The sequence below is a fragment of the Chiloscyllium punctatum genome, chromosome 9 (genome assembly GCF_047496795.1).
Source record: "Chiloscyllium punctatum isolate Juve2018m chromosome 9, sChiPun1.3, whole genome shotgun sequence".
NCBI lineage: Eukaryota > Metazoa > Chordata > Chondrichthyes > Orectolobiformes > Hemiscylliidae > Chiloscyllium > Chiloscyllium punctatum.
Window position 1 is genome coordinate 79,663,819 of NC_092747.1, and position 23,939 is coordinate 79,687,757.

Genomic DNA, 23,939 nt, shown 5'->3' on the forward strand with positions numbered 1-23,939 from the left:
ACTTGTCTATCCTCAAGTTGTTCAAAATGTCCAACACATCTTCCTTCCTAACAGATATCTCTTCTAGCTTATCAGTCCGTTTCACACTCTCCTCTTCAACAATACAGTCCCTCTCGTTCGTAAATACTGAAGAGAAGTACTTGTTCAAGACCTCTCCTATCTCTTCCGACTCAATACACAGTCTCCCACCACTGTCCTTGATCGGACCTACCCTCGTTCTCGTCATTCTCAGGTTTCTCACATACGCATAGAATGCCTTGGGGTTATCCTTGATCCTATCCGCCAGGGATTTTTCATGCCCTCTCTTAGCTCTCCTAATCCCTTTCTTCAGGTCCCTTCTGGCTATCCTGTATCCCTCCACTGCTCTGTCTGAACCTTGTTTCCTCAACCTTATGTAAGCCTCCTTCTTCCTCTTTACTAGACATTCAACCTCCCTCGTCAACCAAGGCTCCCTCACACGACCATTTCTTTCCTGCCTGATCAAAGACGGTTGCAACACTCACACCATATTTAATTTGAGCATCACAACATCGTGGCACAAACGAAAGTACATTCTGACTCTTCTTCACGAAATAGCAACATTTATTTATCTGATAATTCTTCTTCAATTGATTTAAGCAATATGCAAAGAAATATTATGATAGCATTAGAGCAAGCACAAGTTTTCATACTCACTCTCTTCAGAGCACAAGCTGTAATGATGTTTTCATATTTTGTTCTTTGATATTCTTTGCCAAATAGGATGTTGCTTCGCACTGTACCAGGAAAGACCCATGGCTGTTGAGCGCAGTAAGCTATTTTACCTTTGATGTCTAAGATCCCGTTTTCTTTTGCAAGTTCACCAAGAATTGCAGCAAGAATTGAGGACTGAAAACAGAAATTTGACAACATAATTATTAAATAGCTGTTGCTTGTCAAGGTTCAAGGCTACCTGTTTAATAAGGTTCTCAATTTTAAATAGATAATCAGTAAATCAATTTGACCCAACAGTTATAACATTGCTTTTCCATGTTGCCTGAAACTTTAAATTACTGCTCAAAGTTCGTTCAAGCAGAAAATCGGATTTCCTAAAAAAAAAGCAAAATAAAAGCAATGCTCAAAAAAAATTACTCTTCAACACAGCATTGAACAAAAGGGATCGCCATAAACACATAATCATTAAATAATAAGAGTGAACTGAAATAAAGGAAAAATAAAATTTCAGGAAAAAATACACAAAGTGTCCATTCAGCATCAAGTTACCTTTTAGATGAACATTATAATTTCTTTATTTCACAGATAATAGATCTGTAACTTAAAAAAACTAAATTTAGTGTTTAACAAACCTCATCTAAAACTCACTTTGCCAGCACCCACAGGTCCAATCACAGCCACAAGCTCCCTTGGTTTGACGGAGAAACTAATATGTTGCAGTGATGGAGTTTCTATTGTCTGTAAAACAACAAAAAAAATTACAAGTGAGTATTCATGAAAATACATGCAATGAATGTATTTTCATAATACGTTATTCATTTCAACAGTTCATTTTGTTCAGTTTTACAATGTAACATTTTCTGGTTGATAAAATAAGATCACCAATGGCAGTTAACTGAACAGGACCAAAGATTACTCAGACTATAGAAACAAAAGTAGGCTACTCGCTCCCTCAAGGTTGCTCCGCCATTCAACAGAATCATGGCTGATTCGATATTCCTCAAGTTCTCTTTACTGCATTTTTCCTTAACCCTTGATTCGCCAACTGATCAAGAATCTATCTCAGCCTTAAATGTTCACAACGAACCTGCTCCCAAAGCTCTCTGTAGCTAAAGGCTCTCAAAGACTCTCAACCCTTAGAGAGGTCCTCATCACCTCAGTATAAACAGGCCCTTCGGCCAACAAGTCCACACTGACCCATTCCCCTATCCTATATTTACCTCTGACTAATACACCTAACCTACACATCCCTGAACACTATGGGCAATTTCGCCTGGCCAAATCACCCATTTTCCCATCTTTGAATGCAAGAAGCCAGAGCACCTGGAGGAAACCAGGGAGAATGTGCAAACTCCACACAGACAGTTACCGGAGGCTGGAATCGAACTCGGGTCCTGGCGCTGTTAGGCAGCAGTGCTAACCACTGAGCCACCATGCCACACCTTAATTTAGCACCCTTTTTTCTGACCCTAATCTGTCTGGCCCTAGGCTCTACCATGAGAAGAAATATCATCTCAGCATTTACCCTGTCAAACATGGAAGAATCCCATATGTTTCATAGAGTCAGAGTCTACATCAACACGTGAGAAACATCTGACCTTTAACCTAATCCCATTAACCAGCACTCAAGGCTACGTTGTGATGTTATGATGTGCTAAATGCTCATTAAGATGCTTTTTAAAGGATGTGAGGCAACCCGCATCAACCACCCTCAGGCAGCACACTGGGTAGAAAGGTATTTCCTCATGTACCCCCTAAGCCTCCTGCACCTCACCTTGAAGTCATGTCCCCTTGTGACTGACCCTTCAACTAAAGAGAAATCTCCTCCTTATCCATTCAGTCCATGCTCCTCAATCTTGTACACCTCAATTTGATCGCCCCTTAACCTACTCTACTCCAATGAAAACAACCCAAGCCTATCCAAGTTTTCCTGAAAATTTAAATTTTTCTATCTCAAGCAGCATCCTGGTGAATCTTCTTTGCTCCCAGTCCTGTGTAATCATATCTTTTCTGTAATGTGGCAACCAGAACTGCACACAGTACTCTAACAGCAGTCTCACCAAAGTTCTATACAATTCCATCTTGAGTTACATGCTTTTGTAATCAATGCATTGATTGATAAAGGCAAGTGACCCATATGCATTTTTCACCACTCTACTAACATGTCCTTCTGCCTTTAGAGATCTATGGACAAACATACCAGATTAGATTAGATTCCCTACAGTGTGGAAACAGGCTCTTCGGCCCAACCAGTCCATACCAACCCTCCGAAGAGGAACCCACCCAGACCCATTTCCCTCTGACTAATGCAGCGAACACTATGGGCAATTTAACATGGTAAATTCACTTGACCTGCACATCTTGATTGTGGGAGGAAACCGGACCACCTGGAGGAAACCACCCGCAAACACAGGGAGAATGTGCAAACTCCACACAGACAGTTGCCTGAGATGGGAATTGAACCAGGGTCCATGGCGCTGTGAGGCAGCAGTGCTAACCACTGTGCCACCGTGCCGCCCCACTGCCTTTGTTCAACAGAACTTCCTAGTATTGTGCTGTTCATTGAATACTTTCTTGTCAAATTACTCCTTCCAAAGTGTATCATCTCACGCTTTTCGGGGTTGAATTCCACCTGCTATTATCTGTCTATTTGACCATCTCTTCCAAAGCTTATGTTGCAGCTATACAGGATGTTGGTAAGGCCACACTTGGGAGTACTGTGTGTAGTTTTGACCTTGAGAAAGGATGTACTGGCACTAGAAGGGGTGCAGAGGAGGTTCACTAGTTGATTCCGGAGTTGAGAGGGTTGGCTTATGAGGAGAGACTGAGTAGACTGGGATTAAATTCATTGGAATTTAGAAGAATGAGGGGGAATCTTTTAGAAACATATAAAAATATGAAAGGAATAGATAAGGTAGAAGCAGAGGGGATGTTTCCACTGGTAGGTGAAACTAGAACAAGAGGGCACAGCTTCAAAATTAGGGGTAGCAGATTTAGGACTGAATTGAGAAGGAAAGTGTTCACCCAAAGCCCAGTGAAGTAGTTAACACTATTTCTGTGAACATTTTGAAGCCAAGATAGATATGTTTTTGAACAATAAAGGAATTATTTGGGCCTGTGGGCGGCACGGTGGCACAGTGGTTAGCACTGCTGCCTCGCAGCGCCGGAGATCCGGGTTTAATTCCCGCCTCAGGCGACTGACTGTTTGGAGTTTGCACGTTCTCCCCGTGTCTGCGTGGGTTTCCTCCGGGTGCTCCGGTTTCCTCCCACAGTCCAAAGATGTGCAGGTCAGGTGAATTGGCCATGCTAAATTGCCTGTAGTGTTAGGTCAGGGGTAGATGTAGATGTAGGGGTATGGGTGGGTTACGCTTCGGCGGGCGCAGTGTGGACTTGTTGGGCCGAAGGGCCTGTTTCCACACTGTAAGTAATCTAATCTAATTAAGGGATACGGTGTGAGGTAAGTGGAGCTGAGTCCATGAAAAGATCAGCCATGATCTTATTGAATGGCAGAGCAGGCTGGAAGGGCCCGATATCCTATCCCTGCTCCTAGTTCTTATGTTCTTATATATCTTCTTGTAGCCGAAAGCACTCAACCTCACAGTTAACCGTCCAATCAATGTATGTTATCCACAAACCTACTAAACCAACACCACCACCGCCCCCCACATCACACACACACAGTCATGCCTGTTGTTTGTATGAATGACAAATAGTAGAAACCCAGCACAGACCTCTACAGTAAAACACTAGACACTAGCTTCCGGTCACTAAAACAGCCTTCTGTCTTTACTCTCGGTCTCCTCTAACTGGGGCAATTTTAAATCCACTTTATCAAATTTTCCTGTATCCCATATGCATTTGCTTTCTTGATAAATCTTCTATGAGGGACCTTGTCAAAGGGTTTGCCAAAATCCCTTTTATAAGCGACATCAACTACACTATCCTCATCGACATACTTGTCACCTTCTCAAAAATTCAAATTTCTTAGGCATGACCTCTCTGTGACGAAGAGTCGATAAAGTAAGGAACTAGATAAAGCACAGCAGGTCAAGTAGCATCAGAGGAGCAGGAAATTCGACATTTCAGGTCAGCACCCACAGTCCTCATTACCTCCCTCTGATGAAGCCATGTTGACTATTTCTGATCAAGGCTTGCCTCTCCAAGTGGAGATAGATGCTCACCTTCAGACTTTTCTCCAATACTTTCCTTACCACTGACACGGGACTCAGTCTAAAGTTCTCTAGCTTATCCTATAACCCTCTTAAATATCAAAACCACATTAGCAGTTTTCAAAGCCTCTGGCACCTTTCCCATCGCCAGAGAAGAATTAAAACTTTGGGCCTGTGTCCCTACAATCTCCCCCTCTTATCTCCCATAATAGACTGGGACACAAGTCATCTGAACCTAGAGAACTGTCCACCTTTAATCCTGCCAACACCTTCAACACCTTGTCCCTCCCTGTGTCAATTTGCTTAAGGACCTCACAGTCTCTCCTCCAGGTTTCATACCTTCATTCTCATTCTCTTGGATGAACACTGATCTAAACTATTGGTTCAACACTCTAACTAATATCCTCTGGCTCCATTCATAGATTGCTGTCTTGGACCCCAGTAAGCGTCCTCTTTCCCTTTATCTTATTTCCATTGATAAAGTTAGAGAATATTTTGGGATTTTCCCTACTTTTCAGCACCAAAAGCTTTCCCATATTCATTCTTTTCTCATACCTCCTGTTTGCTTACCTGCGATACTGAGTTTCAATGAGATCACTTCTCATTCTTGTAAACTTCAGCAAGTAGAGTCTCAGGCTGTTTAGCCTTTGCTCATAAGCCCCTAAACTGGAGATCATCCGAGTTAACTTTCTCTGAACTGCATCTAATGAAACAAAAACTTCCTTATATAAGGGGAGCAAAACTGGTGACAGTACTCCAAATGTTGACTGGATCAGCACAATTCCTGAAGAAGGGCTTATGCCCGAAACGTTGATTCTCCTGTTCCTTGGATGCTGCCTGCCCTGCTGCGCTTTTTCAGCAACACATTTTTCAGCTCTGATCTCCAGCATCTGCAGTCCTCACTTTTCCTGGATCAGCACAATGTATACTTGGAAAGACTTCTCTATTGTCACACTTTAACATCCTTGAAATTTACCCAACATTCTATCAGCCTCTGTGTAATGTACTGTACATGTGCGCTAGGTCTGCATTTCATGCAAAAGTACACCCAAGCCCTTTTGCATTGCAGCTTTCTGCAGTTCTTCTCAATTTAAATAATATTGTTCTCCCTTGCAAAGAGAACAACTTAATAGTTGGATCACTATTCTACATAGCCAACTTTTTGCCCACCTACTTTCTGTAAACCGTTCGTATTCCTCTTGCAACTTGCCTTTTCATCTACTTTTGCGTCATCTACAAATCTGGTTATAGCACATTCACTTCCTTCCTCAACATCATCAATATATACATGAAACAGTTGTAGTCCCAGCACTGATCCCTATGGATGCAAGTGATTATAGATTGTCAAACTGAAAAAGAACTGCTTATTCCCACTTGCCAGTTCTCTAACCATGCTAATATACAGCATCCAATACCATGGACTCTTCTCTTATGACTTACCATGCCTTAAGATCCATTGTCAAATATTTTGTGGAAGTCCAAATGCAACCCATCTACTGGTTCCCCTCTATCTACTCTGGTCACGACTTCCTTGTAAAACTAAATTTAGTCAGACACAATTTTCTTTTTATGAAGCCATGCTGACTCTGCTTGATTAGATTAGATTAGATTACTTACAGTGTGGAAACAGGCCCTTCGGCCCAACAAGTCCACACCGCCCCGCCGAAGCGCAACCCACCCATACCCGTACATTTACCCCTTAAGATTAGATTATGAATTTCCAAATATGCTATTACTTCCTTAAAAATGAATTCCAAAACTTAAAAAGCTCCACAAAAGCTGATAGCCCATCACCAAATCACCCTTTATTTGCAGGTGCAGAGTCCTTGACACAGGTACAGCTCCCTTGGAGCCAGCTCTCAGAATGTCAGAATGTTTGTGGGCGGCACGGTGGCACAGTGGTTAGCACTGCTGCCTCACAGCGCCAGAGACCCGGGTTCAATTCCCACCTCGGGCGACTCTGTGTGGAGTTTGCACGTTCTCCCCGTGTCTGCGTGGGTTTCCTCCCACACTCCAAAGATGTGCAGGTCAGATGAATTGGCCATGCTAAATTGCCCGTAGTGTTAGGTAAGGGGTAGATGTAGGGGTATGGGTGGGTTGCGCTTCGGCGGGTGCGGTGTGGACTTGTTGGGCCGAAGGGCCTGTTTCCACACTGTAAGTAATCTAATCTCTGAAATTCTGATTTATCCTTTTTTCTCCTTTCCCGCACACTATCACCTAACTGCGGTTGTGCTTATTTTTCCCCAGCATCCATGGGTGCGTGCAGGTGTGAGACACAGTGAAAGACACAAAGTGCATGAATCTTTATTTAATTTCCACCACCAGGAAGAAAAGAAACACCCGAGTGCCCTTCACATCAAAGGGCAATGCTGTGTGATCAAACAGGGAAGGGGAGGGCAGGGATTAAATCAAAATGACATTCTGGTTTTTATTTAATTTTAATTTTTTTTAATGCTGTTTCTTTTTGAAGGGGAGAGCAATACTCCTGCTTATTTTTTTTTTGTTTTAACCCCCACACTACCGCCTAACTGTGGTAGTGCTTATTTTTTTTTTCCCCAGCACCCACGGTGTGTGTGTGCAGGTGTGAGACACATTGAGTGACACAAAGTGCACCAATCTTTATTCAATTTCCACCACCAGGAAGATAGGAAAACACCAGAGTGGCTAGTGACAAGCACTGCCCTTCACATCAAAGGGCAATGCTGTGTGATCAAAACAGTGAAGGGGAGGGTAAGGACTAAATCAAAATAGAGGTGGACGGGGAAATAATACACTCCACTCCCTGCGGCGCCCACCTCTCCCTGAATGACTCCAGGGTGTTGGTGGACACCGCGTGCTCCTTCTCCAAGGACACCCAGGCTCTAACGTAACCGCGGAACATTCTGGTTTATCTCTGTCAGCCAGGGTTCCCTGATTGGACTGGATTATCAGTTCCAATCAGAGAACTTATATTCTAGGATATCTACCCGGCGGACCTCATTACAATCACAACATTCCTCCCAGTCTGAGTCCAAGGTCATTGCTGGTCCTTTTTCTTATAGCACCTCCTTGAGCATCTGAGCACTGGATCAGGTTCCTGCAACTCTGCATGTGATGCATAAGAGCTCACGTCTTACATCCAGAGCGTCTCAGGAGAAATTAATTCTCCTCTTCTGGCCACAAAGGTGATCCACAGTGTCCATTCGGATTCAGAGGTCTCTTCAACACTTTTGCAGAAGGAGTACCCATGGGTTCCGACAGCATTCCCAACTGTTTTGAGGAACAGGGCACATTCTGCACCCGCACCGTTTGCAGGTTCACGGATTACATGTGGTTCACGTGTTTATTCAGGATCATCACTACTACCTGAACTTTATACATCATCGGTCCTGAGTGTACGTCTACCAAGCCTCTTACCAAGCAGGGTCATTTTAATGGTTCCTACACTAAACATTGCCCCCTGGAGTAAACGGTTTCTCTCACTTAGCAGAGTCTAGCATCTGGCCCTGGCGCTTCTGATGCCATTTTACACCCCTCTCCCAGATCCAGGAAGATCGGATTTAACCTGGTGCAAAATCCTCCCCCTGTAGTTGCACGAGGGGTGGTCCTATAATTAAACAGGAACTAGGAAAGTTTGATCTCGAGCAAAGCTGTAGGCTATTTCATCACGCCTGCCTTCAAAGTTTGGACAGCTCTTTCTGCTAGGCCATTGGATGATGGATAGTATGGAGCTGTCATTATGTCAAATCACATTTGACTTTAGGAAATACTCAAATCCCCTGCTGGTAAACAATGGCTCATTATCGGTGATCAACACTTCCAGAAGTCTGTGTATTGCAAAAGAAGTGTGTGGCTTTTCTATTGTCATTCCCATGCTTGATAAATGAACTCTATGCACTTCCAATCAATCTGAGTGGGCATCTACAATGACTAAGAACACTGAGCTCATGAAAGGACCTGCAAAGTCAACACTTAACCAAGTCCAGGGTTTACCCAGCCATTCCCATGACTATGGGGAAACTAATAGTGACAATTTCTGTCCTGGTTAACACTTTGCACACTGCCTCACCAACACAGTTATGTCAGCATTTAAGCCTGGCAAACAAACAATTTCTCACTGACATCTTCATTTTGAAAACTCCTGGGTGATCCTGAAGGAGTTTAGCCAGTATCGGTCAGCAACATTTGCTCGGCCCAATCACTCCTGTTCCCTATAAGAATACACTGTCCTCTACTGTGATCTGGTCTCTCCGGATCCAAAAAGATTTAAATTCTGGTTGCGGCGGCCCTTTGGTTCTACTTGGTCCAACTTGTAATTATATACACTTAGTATCCACTGCTGAATTTGGCCAAAGCTAAGTGTGACATTGTCCTGTCCTCTTTAAATAGATTAGCAGGGATACATGGTCCATTATTACAACAAATTTACATTCTTTAAGGCATTGGTGGAACTAGCTGACTTCAAAAATGACCACCAAACTTTCCTTCTCTATCTGGACATAACTACACTCTGCATAAGTCGAAGTCCTGGATGCATACACTACTAGATGTTCCTCTCCATTGGGCCACCTATAAACTAATACTACTCCAATGCCATACACAGAAGTAGTGCACATCAACACAAGATCTTACTTGGCATCATAATGGATGATAGTAGTTTCTTTACTTTTTTGAAAGCTATGGCTTGGTGACATGACCATTTTCAAAGCTGACCCTTTTTAAGGAGTTGATGCAAAGGTGTCAGGATGGAGGCCAGATTGTATATAAACTTTATATAATAATTCATCAGGCAAAGGAAAATTCTAAGCTTTGGTGTAGAGGTGGGAGCCAGAGTACCTTTGATCACCCTCACTATCTTCCAACAGCTGCAACTTGGTCTTAGAGGTAAAAACAATGACTGCAGATGCTGGAAACCAGATTCTGGATTAGTGGTGCTGGAAGAGCACAACAGTTCAGGCAGCATCCAAGTAGCTTCGAAATCGACATTTCGGGCAAAAGCCCTTCATCAGGAATGATGCAACTTGGTCTTGTCAACACTATAACACAAGCAGGTCACATGGGCTGCCTAGAACTCACATTTTTCCCATCTTAGACATAGGCATATGCCAGCCTAGGGGAAATATTTAAGGACTAAGTTCCCTTAGTGCTCCTTCTTGTTCTTTGGTTATTAGCACGTCATCTTGATAAATGGCAACCTGGGGTAGGCCTTAAAAAATTGCACAGGCTGATAATACCCCAAACAGCTGTCTCATATTTTGGTACAAACCCTTATGGGTATTAATTGCAGCATACTTCTGGGAATCCTCATCTAACCACGACTGTAAGTATGCATGGCTCATATCCAGCTTTGCATACAGATACTCCATGGAAGGAATTGGGCATTCACCCAGCTGCGAGAAGCGGTTTATCATTTGTTTAAAATCCCCACAAAGGTGAACCTATTGGTCAGGTTTCAAAGTCGGTACAACCAGTGTTGTCCACTCTGCAAACTGGACTGTTCCTCCACTTCCCAGCCTTCTGATTTCTGCCTCTAATTTGCCCGTTAAAGCAAATGGTAGTAGACAGGCCTTGCAGAATCATGGAATTGCTTTCTGGTCAACATGCAAGATGGCCTTGGCTCTTTTGATAGTCCATAGATCTTCCTGAGAGACTTCTGGTTATTTTAATTAGGACTTTATTCAGGCTGCCAGTTTTCTAATCAAAAAATATTGAGCCAATCTCAAACAATTTCGGCCCATCAAGCTTGGACCCAAGCCTTTTACTACAATCACTGATAACTCTACCATAACAGAAGGAAACAATGTCTGTTCTAAGAAGAAGGCTAAGAGGGGATCTGATAGAGACAAACAAGATGATCAGAGGATTAGATAGGGTAGATAGTGAAAGTCTTTTTCCTAGGATGATGTCAGCTTGTACGAGGGAGCATAGCTACAAATTGAGGGGGATGGATTTAAGACAGATGTCAGAGGCAGGTTCTTTACTCAGAGTGGTAAGGGTGTAGAATGCCAATGTAGTTAACTTGGCCACATTAGGGAGATTTAAACAATCCTTGGATAAGCACACGGATGACGATAGGACAGTGTAGGGGGATGACTTTAGAATAGCTCACAGGTCGGCGCAACATTGAGGGCCGAAGGGCCTGTTCTGTATTGTTCTATGTTCTAGTGTCGTATCCTTAATGTATAAAAGTTCCCCGTATCAGTTTTCTGTCCAGCCGAGGTCTTGCACAAACGTTAAGTGTTGGCAACTAGACCTAATATCGTTAAAAGCTGGTTCTGCAGGCACTGAAATGGCCATGCCAGTAGCCACCTCCATTAGAACCAGATGACCATTTGACCCAACTGTTCTAAGTAAGATGTCAGTGACTTTACAGGGTGTGCACTCTCTTGGATACCAGCCTATTAGTTCTCGTACTCAATTTAGATATAGAATGACTCTTTTGCTGTCTTGAGTTTGCATACCAGCAGTGACTACAATGGCTTGCCAGCCTGGAACCTGAAGAAAATTTTAAGTGTTTGGCTGAGGCTTGGATTTGTGCTCGGGTTTTGCCATGGACTGATCTAGAGTCCCTCTGTTCAGGATATGTTCTGAGTGTGGCTATGCAATTGCTTTCATTCAGTTGGTTTTTCCCAAGCTCAGTCAGACTAGTAAGGGTGTCCACTTCCATCAGAATACCCTGCAACTCACTGCATTTTTCAGTGATAAAGCCAGTTGTAGTGCCTGTTTGAAGTATAGATGTGCTTCAGCTACTAGACACTTTTACATGGTTACATCATTAATCCAACATACCAACTAGTCTCTCAGTTTCTCATTAAGGGTTAAATCAAAGTTATATACCTCTGTCAGTCATCTCAACCTAGTCAAAAACTCCATTACTGACCTCCCTAGTTCTTGAATTGCTGAGTAAAAATTTCAGGATTTGAGGAGGCTTCCGTTTGTAATATTCCTTAACTAAATCCATCAGCTTTTGAAAAGTTTTAGTATCCAGTGCCTCGGAGAAAGTTAGGCTGCTAATAACTGCTAATAACTGAGAAAGCAGTGGTTCCACACGTTGTCAGGAGAATTACTTGTTGCTTTTAATCTGTCCTAATGTCATTTGCCCTGAAAAAAAAAAGCATCCTTTCCACTGCCCCGTGGCCAAACACGTCAACTCTCCCCCCCCACTCCACCAAGGACATGCAGGTCCTGGGCCCCCTCCATCACCACACCCTAACCACCCAACACCTGGAGGAAGAAAGCCTCATCCTCTGCCTCGGGAACCAACCACACGGCATCAATGTGGAAGTCACCAGTTTCCTCATCTCCCCTCCCCCACCTTATTCAGTTCCAACCTTCCATCTTGGCACGACTCTCATAACCTGTCCATCATCCTTCACACCTATCTGCTCCACCCTCCTCTCTGACTTATCACCATTACCCCCACCTGTGTCTACCTATCATACGCTTGGCTACCTTCCCCCCCCAGCCCCACCCTTTCCTCTCATTTATCTCTCCACCTCCTTGGCTCACAAGCCTTCTTCCTGATGAAGGGCTCTTGCCGGAAACACCGATTCTCCTGCTCCTCGGATGCTGCCTGACCTGTGCTTTTCCAGCACCACACTCAAATCTGATCTCCAACATCTGCAGTCCTCACTTTCTCCGAGCATTGGCATTGGCTGTAATTCTGGGATCATGACCTTTGAGGTCCTACTTTTCAAACTACTTGGCTTTTAGGGCCTTATCCCATGTTACCTGGAACTGACCACTAGCTGTCATCCCTCCACCTCCAGAATGCCCTATAGCCACTGTGAGACATCCTTGACCCTCAAACCAGGGAGACAACATACCATCCTGGAATCTCATGTGTGGCCTCATAATCAGCTAGTTATTCCCCTTTCAATTGCACATTAGAATGGAACTGGAGTTTGGAGAAATAAGGGAGTGAGGTGAAGGAGGGAAGAGATGATCAGTCCCTCCTTTTATTCTCATCGGTGTGTACTTCTCTTGAAAATAAAAGCAAAGTCTTGGGGAATTTGGGCAACATTTTCTCTTTTCCCATGCAGCAGAACCAAATGTGCACAATGAAGTTGGCTATTAATGGTTTCCCCTGAGAAGCCACCCCATTCCCCAACATTATCCAGGGCAATAAGCCAAAAGAGGTTCCTGCACAACCAGCCCAGTCTCTTATTCTACCTGATAACAACCCATTGGCTTTCTGTTTGTGGAGTCTTAGCCTGTATTGTGACCACGTCTCTGCACGTGCTATTTGCAATACTCTCAGCTTTGTGGGTGCTCTACAGTGTTCCCAGCTGTTGTTGTAGCTCCAAAACCTCGATTTCCAGGAGCTGCAGTTGGAGACACTTTCTGCACATGTGCTGGCCCCAAGCACTGGAAATGTACCCAGCTTGTCAAGGATCAGTAGAGGGAAACTACAACTTTGAGTTCTCCTGCTGTGACTTATCGCTTTGGATTAAACATTTAAATAGCTCTCAAAATCAATTAATACAATTACAAACCCCTTACAGGTTAGACACCACAAAATGAAGACTTTACAAATTGTTACCTATATTAGCAGTACAAATCCTCACAGTCTAAACTCACTCAAACAGCAATCACTAGCCCGGTGTCATATTTGAATCCTGAGGTCACCTCAGGCGTTCTGCCTCTAGATCAAGTGGAGGCAACACTGGACTGCTCCTTATAAAGTTATCCTGCTGTTCTGCTCAGCTGCCCCTTGCCAGATTTGCACTCTTCTGACCTCCAGTGCTCTGTACTTTAAGAGTTCCTTAAAATCACTCTCTCCTTATTCACCAAATTCCTTAGGACCTTACTTTTATTTTAAAGAGAAGTACTAATCAATAAGAAAAAAGGAGAAACTGATTACATCTTCCCTCTTTCACCCAACTCTAGTTACGCTCTAATGCAACAAAGCAGTATTCAAATCCAGTTAAATGATAATAAACCATCAATCCTACTTACCTTGAATTCAAGAATAATCGCCAATTTGCAGAGCAAAAGATACATCCTAAGCAATGCTTCTCCACAAACTTGCGCCCTTTGAATTAGCATTGACACAGCCAAATAAAACTGGCCTGTTTGCACTGTGAGCTTCTCCTGAACATAATGATAATCCTTGGATTTATAATATTGAGGGATTCTAGTCACAGACATTTAAGACAGCGAATTAATGTCAAAGAAACCTGTTAATGATGTGACTTATCATCATAACAGGACAAACAAATGTGGAGGTCCAAAAAGTGATCATTAAAGTTATAGTATTTTACACAAGCTGGTAGGGAACAGGACGTGTCTGAGGACAGCGTGAAATAGACTGAAATGCTAGAACAGGTTGATGTTAGGAAGGAGGATTTGCTGAAAATCTTGGAACCCATAAGGATAGATAAATTCCCTGGGCCAGATGGGATATACCGTAGATTACGATCAACTAGGAGAAAGTGAGGACTGCAGATGATGGAGATTAGCGTCAAAACGTGTGGCACTGGAAAAGCACAGTCAGACAGACAGCATCCGAGGAGCAGGACAGTCAACGTTTCAAGCATAAGCTCTTCATCAAGAATGTTGGGGAGGGGGGAGAGGCCTGAGAAACAAATGGGAGGGGCGTGGGACAGGGAGGAAAGGTAGCTAGGAATGCAATAGGTGGATGAAGATCAGATAGGAAATCACCAGAGTGGACAGAAGATACTTTCAAATAAATCTGTCTCAGAAAAGTGGGATGCATTCAAGAAGGAAATATGGAGAGTACAAGGCCAACATGTTCTGATTAGGTACAACCAACAAATACTGTGAACTGTACATATTAAGGGATATACAACATTGGATTAAGAGACAAAGGGAGGGTCAGAGCAAATATCGAGGGCTGAAAGCAGCAGAAGTACAGAATGTGCAAGAGGGAACTTGAAATTAGGAGAGCTAAAAGGTGATAAGAAAGAATATTGGCAGGTGTAATGAAGGAAAACTCTAAGTCATTTTATATTTACATTAAGGATTAAAACATAAAGAGGGTAAGAGTAAGATCCAGTAAGGATCACAGTTTAACTCATGCCTGACCAGAGAATCTGGGTAAGGTTTTAAATGAATACTTTGGATCAGTGCTAATTACTGGAGGAGCTGATATTGGTATAGAAATCAAGGAGGTGGTCTCTGATACAATAACAAAAATTAGCATAGACAGAGAGGGGCTCTGGATAAATCCCTAGGGCCAAATGAAATACCATCCAGCCCCACCCCTCTACCCTATACCTATATTTCATGGTTAATCCACCTAAACCTACATGTCTGTGGACACTGCAGGCAGTTTAACACGGCCAATCCAGTTAATCTGTACATCATTGGGCAATGGGAGAAAACTGCAGCACCCAGAGGAAACCCACGTGGGCACAGGGAAAACATGCAAATACCACACAAACAGTCGACCAAGGGTGGAATTGAACCCAGGTCCCTGTTGTTGTGAGGCACCAGCGCTAACCACTGAGTCATGCTGCTCGTTTGGTTGTAAATAATGGGAAGCATAGCTTTAGATGACAATAGGACTTAGATGGTCTGGCCAAATAGCAGCTCAATGGCAAATGGAATTCAATCTTATTCAGTGTGAAATTATGCACTTACGCAGAACAAATAAGGCAAGGGAATAGATGATGAATGGTAAGACCCTGAGAAGCACAGATGTTGGTGTATACTTATGACAGTTCCTTAAGGGACAGGTCGATAAAAGTGGTATCCTGAAGAATGCATATGTTTGCAGCAATTTTCCTTTTACTTCAAATTACCAACATTTGCAGTAGGTTGTTTCTATATTCTTAAAATATGAATCATTTGTAATGATAAATGATTTCAAAAATTCCTGCCAACCTTCACATGTATATTTTGTATCCAGGAAACGGTGATTTGGCAGATTGGGAGTAAATGACAAGCAAATGACTATGACTCTAAATCAGGTCCTCCTGTCTCAAATTGCCTATGGGGCCTTAAAAATCTTAATAGTGATTGAATACATAATAGACTCCAGATTGCTGGTTGGGAGATTTTGTTATGTCTCATCTCCAGCCACATAAGAGTAGAATGCCCTCCTAGTCAGACAGTTGTCAATGTTGAACATACTTGAGGACATAAAAACATTATTGAGAATAAAAGTGCTTGCATATTAGATGCTTAGTTTACCTTGTCCCAAAAACATGTGAGATCTTGTACATGGACTGAATAATCATTTTCACTGTTCTGCATTCCATCATTGGGCCTTTTAATTTCTTCAAGGATCAAGAATCCCTATTAACAAAACAAATGACAAAATTTAATTGCAAACCAGAAATATTAATATTGAGGAAGCAGGATATAAAATAATTCTGGTTGCCCTACAATAGAAAGGATATTATTACAGAAAAGGTTTACTAGGATGCTACCAGGACTGGAGATTTTAGTTATATGGAGAGGTTGGAGATTGAAAGGTGACCTTATAGCTGACAGCTTTTCCCCATGGTATGGCAGTGTAAAACTACAGGGCATATGTGATGGGGAGAGAGATACAAAAGGGTCCAGAGGGGCATTTTTTTCATAGAAGGTGGTTAGAGTCGGGAAGAGACTGCCGGAGGTAGTCATGGAAGACAGTATAGTTTTGTCATTTAAGAAATGTCTCAGAGAGGGTGCAGTATGTTCTCACTGGGAAGAGGGGCCAGCAGGAGGTCATTGTCCACACTGGAACCAACGACATTGGAAAGGAAAAGGTTGAGACTCTGAAGGGAGATTACAGAGAGTTAGGCAGAAATTTAAAAAGGTCCTCAAGGGTAGTAATATCTGGATTATGCCCAGTGCTACGAGCTAGTGAGGGCAGGAATAGGAGCATACAGCATGGCTGAGGAGCTGGTGTATGGGAGAAGGATTTACATTTTTGGATCATTGGAATCTATTTTGGGATAGAAGTGACCTGTACAATAAGGACGGATTGCACCTAAATTGGAAGGGAACTAATATACTGGCAGGAAAATTTGCTAGAACTGCTTGGGAGGATTTAAACTAGTAAGGGGGGGGGGGGGGTGGGACCCAGGGAGATAGTGAGGAAAAAGCTCAATCTGAGACAGGTACAGCTGAGTCAAACAGTCAGGGCAGCCAGGGACAAGGTAGGACTAATAGATTAAACTGCATGGGACTGGGATATCATATCATGGGAAGCAAGAGAGGAGGGGAAGTGGCATTTTTGATACGGGATAGCATCACAGCTGTGCTGAGGGAGGAAATTCCTAGAAATACATCCAGCGAAGTTATTTGGATGGAACTGTGAAATAAGAAAGGGATGATCACCTTATTGGGATTGTATTATAGACCCCCCAATAGTCAGAGGGAAATTGAGAAACAAACTTGTAAGGAGATCTCAGTTATCTGTAAGAATAATAGGGTAGTTATGATAGGGGATTTTAACTTTCCAAACATCGTCTAGGACTGCCATGGTGTTAAAGGTTTAGATGGAGAGGAATTTGTTAAGTGCCTACAAGACAATTTTCTGATTCAATATGTGGACGTACCTACTAGAGAAGGTGCAAAACCTGACCTACTCTTGGGAAATAAGGCAGGGCAGGTGACTGAGGTGTCAGTGGGGGAGTACTTTGGGGCCAGCGACCATAATTCTATTCGTTTTAAAATAGTGATGGAAAAGGATAGACCAGATCCAAAAGTTGAAGTCCTAAATTGGAGCAAAGCCAATTTTGACGGTATTAGGCAAGAACTTTCGAAAGCTGATTGGAGGCAGATGTTCGCAGGTAAAGGGATGGCTGGAAAATGGGAAGCCTTCAGAAATAAGATAATGAGAACCCAGAGAAAGTATTATCCTGTCAGGGTGAAAGGGAAGGCTGGTAGGTGTAGGGAATGCTGGATGACTGAAGAAATTGAGGGTTTGTTTAAGAAAAAGAAGGAAGCATATGTCAGGTATAGACAGGATAGATTGAGTGAAACCTTAGAAGAGTTATAGACAGTAGGAGTATACTTAAGAGGGAAATCAGGAGGGCAAAAAGAGGACATGAGAATAGCTTTGGTAAATAGAATGAAGGAGAATCCAAAGGGTTTTTACAAATATATTAAGGACAAAAGGGTAACTAGGGAGAGAATAGGGCCCCTCAAAGATCAGCAAGGCAGCCTTTGTGTGGAGCCACAGAAAATGGGGGAGATACTAAATGAATATTTTGCATCAGTGTTTACTGTGGAAAAGGATACGGTTGATATAGACTGTAGGGAAGTAGATGTTGACATCTTGCAAAATGTCCAGATTACAGAGGAGGAAGTGCTGGATGTCTTGAAATGGTTAAAGGTGGATAAATCCCCAGGACCTGATCAGGTGTATCCGAGAACTCTGTGGGAAGCTAGAGAAGTGATTGCTGGGCCACTTGCGGAGATATTTGTATCATTGATAGTCACAGGTGAGGTGCCGGAAGACTGGAGGTTGGCAAACATGATGCCACTGTTGAAGAAGAGTGGTAAAGACAAGCCAGGGAACTACAGACCAGTGAGCCTGACATCAGTGGTAGACAAGTTGTTGGAGGGAATCCTGAGGGACAGGATGTACATGTATTTGGAAAGGCAATGACTGATTCGGGGAAGTCTACATGGCTTTGTGCGTGGGAAAACATGTCTCACAAACTTGATTGAGTTTTTTGAAGAAGTAACAAAGAAGATTGATGAGGGCAGAGCAGTAGATGTGATCTAAATGGACTTCATTAAGGCGTTTACAAGGTTCCCCATGGGAGACTGATTAGTAAGCTTAGATCTCATGGAATACAGGGGGAACTAGCCATTTGGATACAGAACTGGCTCAAAGGTAGAAGATAGAGGGTGGTGGTGGAGAGTTGTTTTTCAGACTGGAGGCCTGTGACTAGTGGAGTGCCACAAGGTTCGGTTCTGAGCCCTCTACCTTTTGCCATTTACATAAATGATTTGGATGTGAGCATAAGAGGTACAGTTAGTAAGTTTGCAGATGACACCAAAATTGGAGGTGTAGTGGACAGCGAAGAGGGTTACCTCAGATTACAACAGGATCTGGATCAGATGGGCCAATGAGCTGAGAAGTGGCAGATGGAGTTTAATTCAGATAAATGTGAGATGCTGCATTTTGGGAAAGCAAATCTTAGCAGGACTTATACACTTAATGGTAAGGTCCTAGGGAGTGTTGCTGAACAAAGAGACCTTGGAGTGCAGGTTCATAGCTCCTTGAAAGTGGAGTCGCAGATAGATAGGATAATGAAGGAGGCATTTGGTACGCTTTCCTTTATTGGTCAGAGTATTGAGTACAGGAAATGGAGGTCATGTTGTGGCTGTACAGGACATTGGTTAGGCCACTGTTGGAATACTGCGTGCAATTCTGGTCTTCTTCCTATCGGAAAGATATTGTGAAACTTGAAAGGGTTCAGAAAAGATTTACAAGGATGTTGCCAGAGTTGGAGGATCTGAGCTACAGGGAGAGGGTGAACAGGCTGGGGCTGTTTTCCCTGGAGCGTCGGAGGCTGAGGGGTGACCTTATAGAGGTTTACAAAATTATGAGGGGCATGGATAGGATAAATTGGCAAAGTCTTTTCCCTGGGGTCAGGGAGTCCAGAACTAGAAGGCATAGGTTTCGGGTGAGAGGGAAAAGATCTAAAAGAGACCTAAGGGGCAACTTTTTCACACAGAAGGTGGTACGTGTATGGAATGAGCTGCCAGAGGAGGCTGATACAATTGCAACATTTACGAGGCATTTGGATGGGTATATGAATAGGAAGGGTTGGGAGGGATATGGGCCGGTTGCTGGCAGGTGGGACTAGATTGGGTTTGAATATCTGGTCGGCATGGATGGGTTGGACCGAAGGGTCTGTTTCCATGCTGTACATCTCTATGACTCTATGAAATATTTAGACAGGTGAATGGATGGGATAGGTATGGAGGGTTATGAGCCAAACAAGACTAGCTTAATTGTGAAAACTAGATGACATGGGCAAGTTGGGCGAAAGGGCCTGTTTCCATGCTGCAGACTTCTGTGACTCTGAAATAAATTACAGAAATATTTTAAATATGGTACTTGAAAGTGGAAACTGACACTAATCATGCATTATCTTAGAATGGATGAATAATTTTATACTATTAAACTAAATAAATTTAAGGTAGGATGGCAGGGTATCCTGTCATGATGAGTCAGAATCACAAAAATTTACAGCACAGGAACAGGTCATTCAGCCCACTGTGCCTGCAATTAAACCTTTATATTAATTTAAAAGTATTAATTTAACACATGGTGGCACGGTGGCTCAGTGGTATGGGGTGGCACTGCTGCCTTACAGCACCAGGGTCCCAGGTTCGATTCCAGCCTCAAGTGACTGTCTGTGTGCAGTTTGCACATTCTTCCCATGTCTGCGTGGGTTTCCTCCAGGTGCTCCGGTTTCCTCCCACAGTCCAAAGATGTGCAGGTCAGGTGAATTGGCCATGCTAAATTGCCCATAGTGTTCGGTGCATTAGTCAGAGGGAAAAGGGTCTGGGTGGGTTACACTTCGGAGGGTCGGTGTGGACTGGATGGACCGAAGGGCCTGTTTCCACACTGTAGGGAATCTAAATCACAACAGCCATGCACCCAGTTTCCAGGTGTAAATGCTTATTTTGGTCCCTAATCAGTCCTACTCCTCCTTTTATCATCTAATGGCTATTCCACAGCAAATTAACTCTGGAATAATTTTCATTGCTTTAAGGCTCATTAAACAAGTATCATGATCTAATATTAATCTCCTCTTTCCCCCACACCCTTGCACATTATTTTTATCCAAATAATCATCCAATGCAGTCTTGCATACCTCAACTGAACCTGCCATCATCACTGTGTGAATAAGTTCCTCCTCATCTCTCCCTTGCTTCTTTTTACAAATCAGTTTAAATCTATGCTCTCTCACTTTTGTTCCTTTTAAAAGCAGGAACAGATTCTATCCCCTCTATCCAGTCTGCTCATGGTTTTCAAAATCTCTGTCAGATCTCACAATGAATGCCTTCTCTCCAAGAAGAATTTCAGCTTCTTCAATCTGTCCTCACAACTGAAGTTCCTCATGCTTGGAATATTCTTGCAAATGGCTTCTGCAATCTTTCCAATGCATTCACTTCCTTTCTATAAATGCACCATCTCATACTTCTCCACATTAAAACTTATCTGCCACCTATATGCTCACTCCATCAACTTGTCTATGTCCTTCTAGACTTTCACACTGACCCCCTCAGCATTTACAATTCTTTCACATTTTGTGTCATCTGTACACTTTAAAATTGCCCTGACTACCAAGATATTTTATATATATATATATATATATATATATATAAAATATATCAGGAAAAACAAGAATCCCCCTACCAATTCCTGGAGCACTCCACCACAGACCTTCCTCCAGTCTGAAAAGTATCTATTGCACATTACTCTATTTCCTGACCCACAGCCAATTTTTCAATCCATATTCCTTTTATTCCATGACCTATGACTTGCATCATACGTTTTTGTGCGTCACTGTATCAAACACCATCTGAAGGTCTATGTCGACAATTTCAACAGTGTTATCCACATCAAGGCTGTTACCTCTTCAAAAGGCTTCAGCAAGTTAGTTAAGCATGATTTCCCCTTTAGAAATCATGCTACTACTTTCTAACCAGTCAATATCATACAACACCAGGTTATAGTCCAAAAGGTTTATTTGGAAGCAATAGCTTTTGGAGTGCTGCTCCTTCATCAGATGGCAACTGAGTGTGTGGTGCTGGGAAAGCACAGCAGGTCAGGCAGCATTCGAGAAGCAGGAGTATCGATGTTTACGGCATAAGCGCTTCATCAAGAATTTCCTGATGAAGGGCTTATGCCTGAAACATCAATTCTCCTGCTCCTTAGCTGCTGGCTGACCTGCTATCCTTTTCTCGCACCACACTCTCGACTCTGATCTCCAGCATCTGCAGTCCTCACTTTCTCCTATCAGGTGTACACCCCAGTCCAGTACTGGCTCCACATAATGACATTCTAATCAAGTCACCTTTTTCCATGTAACGACTAATTCATTGCCAAATAACACTAAAGTTAAACTGGCTGATTTGTGATTTCTGGGCTTATCCTTAAAATCTTTCTTTAGCAAGGCTGTAACATTTGTGTCTCGCTTGTCTTCTGCACCTCTGCAGGTCCAGGGAAGACTGAAAGGTTGTGGCCAGTGTCCCTGAAATTTCCACATTCACTTCCTTGAAAATTCTTGATGCATTTCATCTGGTCTTGGTCAATTTTAAGTACTAACAGTCAATCCAACAATTCTTCAATTTTGAAATTTTCTTGTGACTGAGTTCCCTCTTCTGTCACCATGGCCTGCATAGAATCCCTCTCTTTGATGAAGACGGATGCAAAGTATTAGTTTAACACATCAACCATGCTTCCAGGTGTAAATGTTCATTTTGGTCCCTGATCAGTCTTACTCTTCCTTTTATCACCCAAATCCAATGGCTATTCCACAGCAAGTTAACTCTGGAAAGACTTTTGTTGCTTTAAGGAGATATTTTTGCCTTTTTCATTTCTTGGTGAGGAAGTCCTGTTTTTAAGTCCAGTCCTTAACCACAGGAACAAGCAAGAGAGAGCAAACACACAGGTAGAGGGATTTGGGGAGAGAAGAGAGGGAGGGAGTATAAGACACTGTGGAAAGGGAGGAGGAAACAGGGTGAGGGGTGAATCATAGCTGATTGCTGCATTAAAAAGACTCATCTTAAATTGCTTATTGTCTTGAATCAAAATCTTCTGTTTACTGACCATTCAGCTTTTGGGAGAAATATCTCCTTATTTACTTCATCTAAATCCTATTTACTGCCCTATTAAAACTCCCCTTGTGTGTTCTACTCTGGAAACAATCCTTACTTTTCCAATTTCTTAATTTCAGTAATTGTTCCACATTCCTGTTATCATTCCAGCAACTTGACTGTGCAACCTACAAAATATCAGGACTAGACAGGGTAAACACAGTAAGGATTTTCCAGTTTACCAGGGAGTCCAAAACCAGGAGTCACAGTGTAAGAAGATGGGAAAGGCCAATCAAGACTTAGAAAAGGGATATTTCTTTAACCAGAGAGTGGGGAGTCCATGGAATTCTCTGCCACAGAAGGCAGTTGAGACCAAAGCATTGAATCATAAAATCATGCAGAACAGGAGGTCCTGCTGCTCAAAGCCTGTGCTGCCAAAAATACAATGTTTTCAATGAGATAGGTATCCTTAGGGCTAAAGGGGACAAATGATATGGGATGAACAAGGAAATAGAGCACGGAGTTAGATGATCAGCCTTGATCATATTGAATAGCAGAACAGGCTCAAAAGGCAGAATGGCCTGCTCCTGCTATTATTTTGTTTCCGGGCTTTATCCTCTCTTAAGCTTGTGTCCAATCACTTGAAACATTAGGAGTAAACTTTTTAATCAATACAGAAACAAGATGTTTTTAAGGAGGAAAGCCAATTTTCTCAATTTCAAAATGTTAGCAAAAAATAAAGCAAACTCAAAAAATTGTATTCACTGAAAGTCAAAAACAACACACGGCACTACAACATTTACGGCACCAAAAGAAAATTGTTTTTAATCTTTCACTGAAGTAAACTAAACCACAGAGAGATACAGTGTTGTTTTTTATCCTGGCTTCATTTACAACAAATAATTAACCGTAGAGATAAAGGCCCATAGGTATCCCTGTCCATTAGAATGAGGGGCAATCCAAAACTTTCAGAATAAATATTCACAACAAAATAATTGAATTTACAAGACAAAGAGAGGTTAATCAGTAGCTCATATAGCCATTACCATGACAAGGCTAAAAGATTAATTCTTGCAAATGTAGTTATTCAATCATACGCTATCCTATCTCGTAATGAGCCTTATAGCCATGATTAGGAGGAGGTCAAAGCTCAGAATTAAATATTCAAAGGAATGGTTCCTTTTGAAAGGAAAAGCAAGAAGAAAAGGGTAGTGGAATAGCTTTGTTTTTATGAGATGCGATAAACAGGATAACAAGAAATGATTCAGAATCAGAAGATGTTGAATCCATGAGAATCATGGTATGAAATAACAAAAAGGAGATGACACTGGTGGGACTAGTCCACAGCAGCTATAC

At 42.5% G+C, this 23,939-nt stretch overlaps 1 protein-coding gene across 5 annotated transcripts in view; it reads right to left on the minus strand.

Moving 5' to 3' along the window:
* Positions 1-23,939, minus strand: part of abcc4 (ATP binding cassette subfamily C member 4 (PEL blood group)) — a 471,758-nt gene that overhangs the window by 354,243 nt on the left and 93,576 nt on the right. For all 5 annotated transcript variants that reach the window (XM_072577875.1, XM_072577874.1, XM_072577873.1 and 2 more), the window contains 3 exons: positions 15,999-16,103; positions 1,342-1,431; positions 676-867 (listed from right to left, as the gene is read on the minus strand). In XM_072577875.1, coding sequence (XP_072433976.1) covers positions 676-867; positions 1,342-1,431; positions 15,999-16,103 — 387 coding nt within the window. The remainder of the gene's footprint in view (positions 1-675; positions 868-1,341; positions 1,432-15,998; positions 16,104-23,939) is intronic.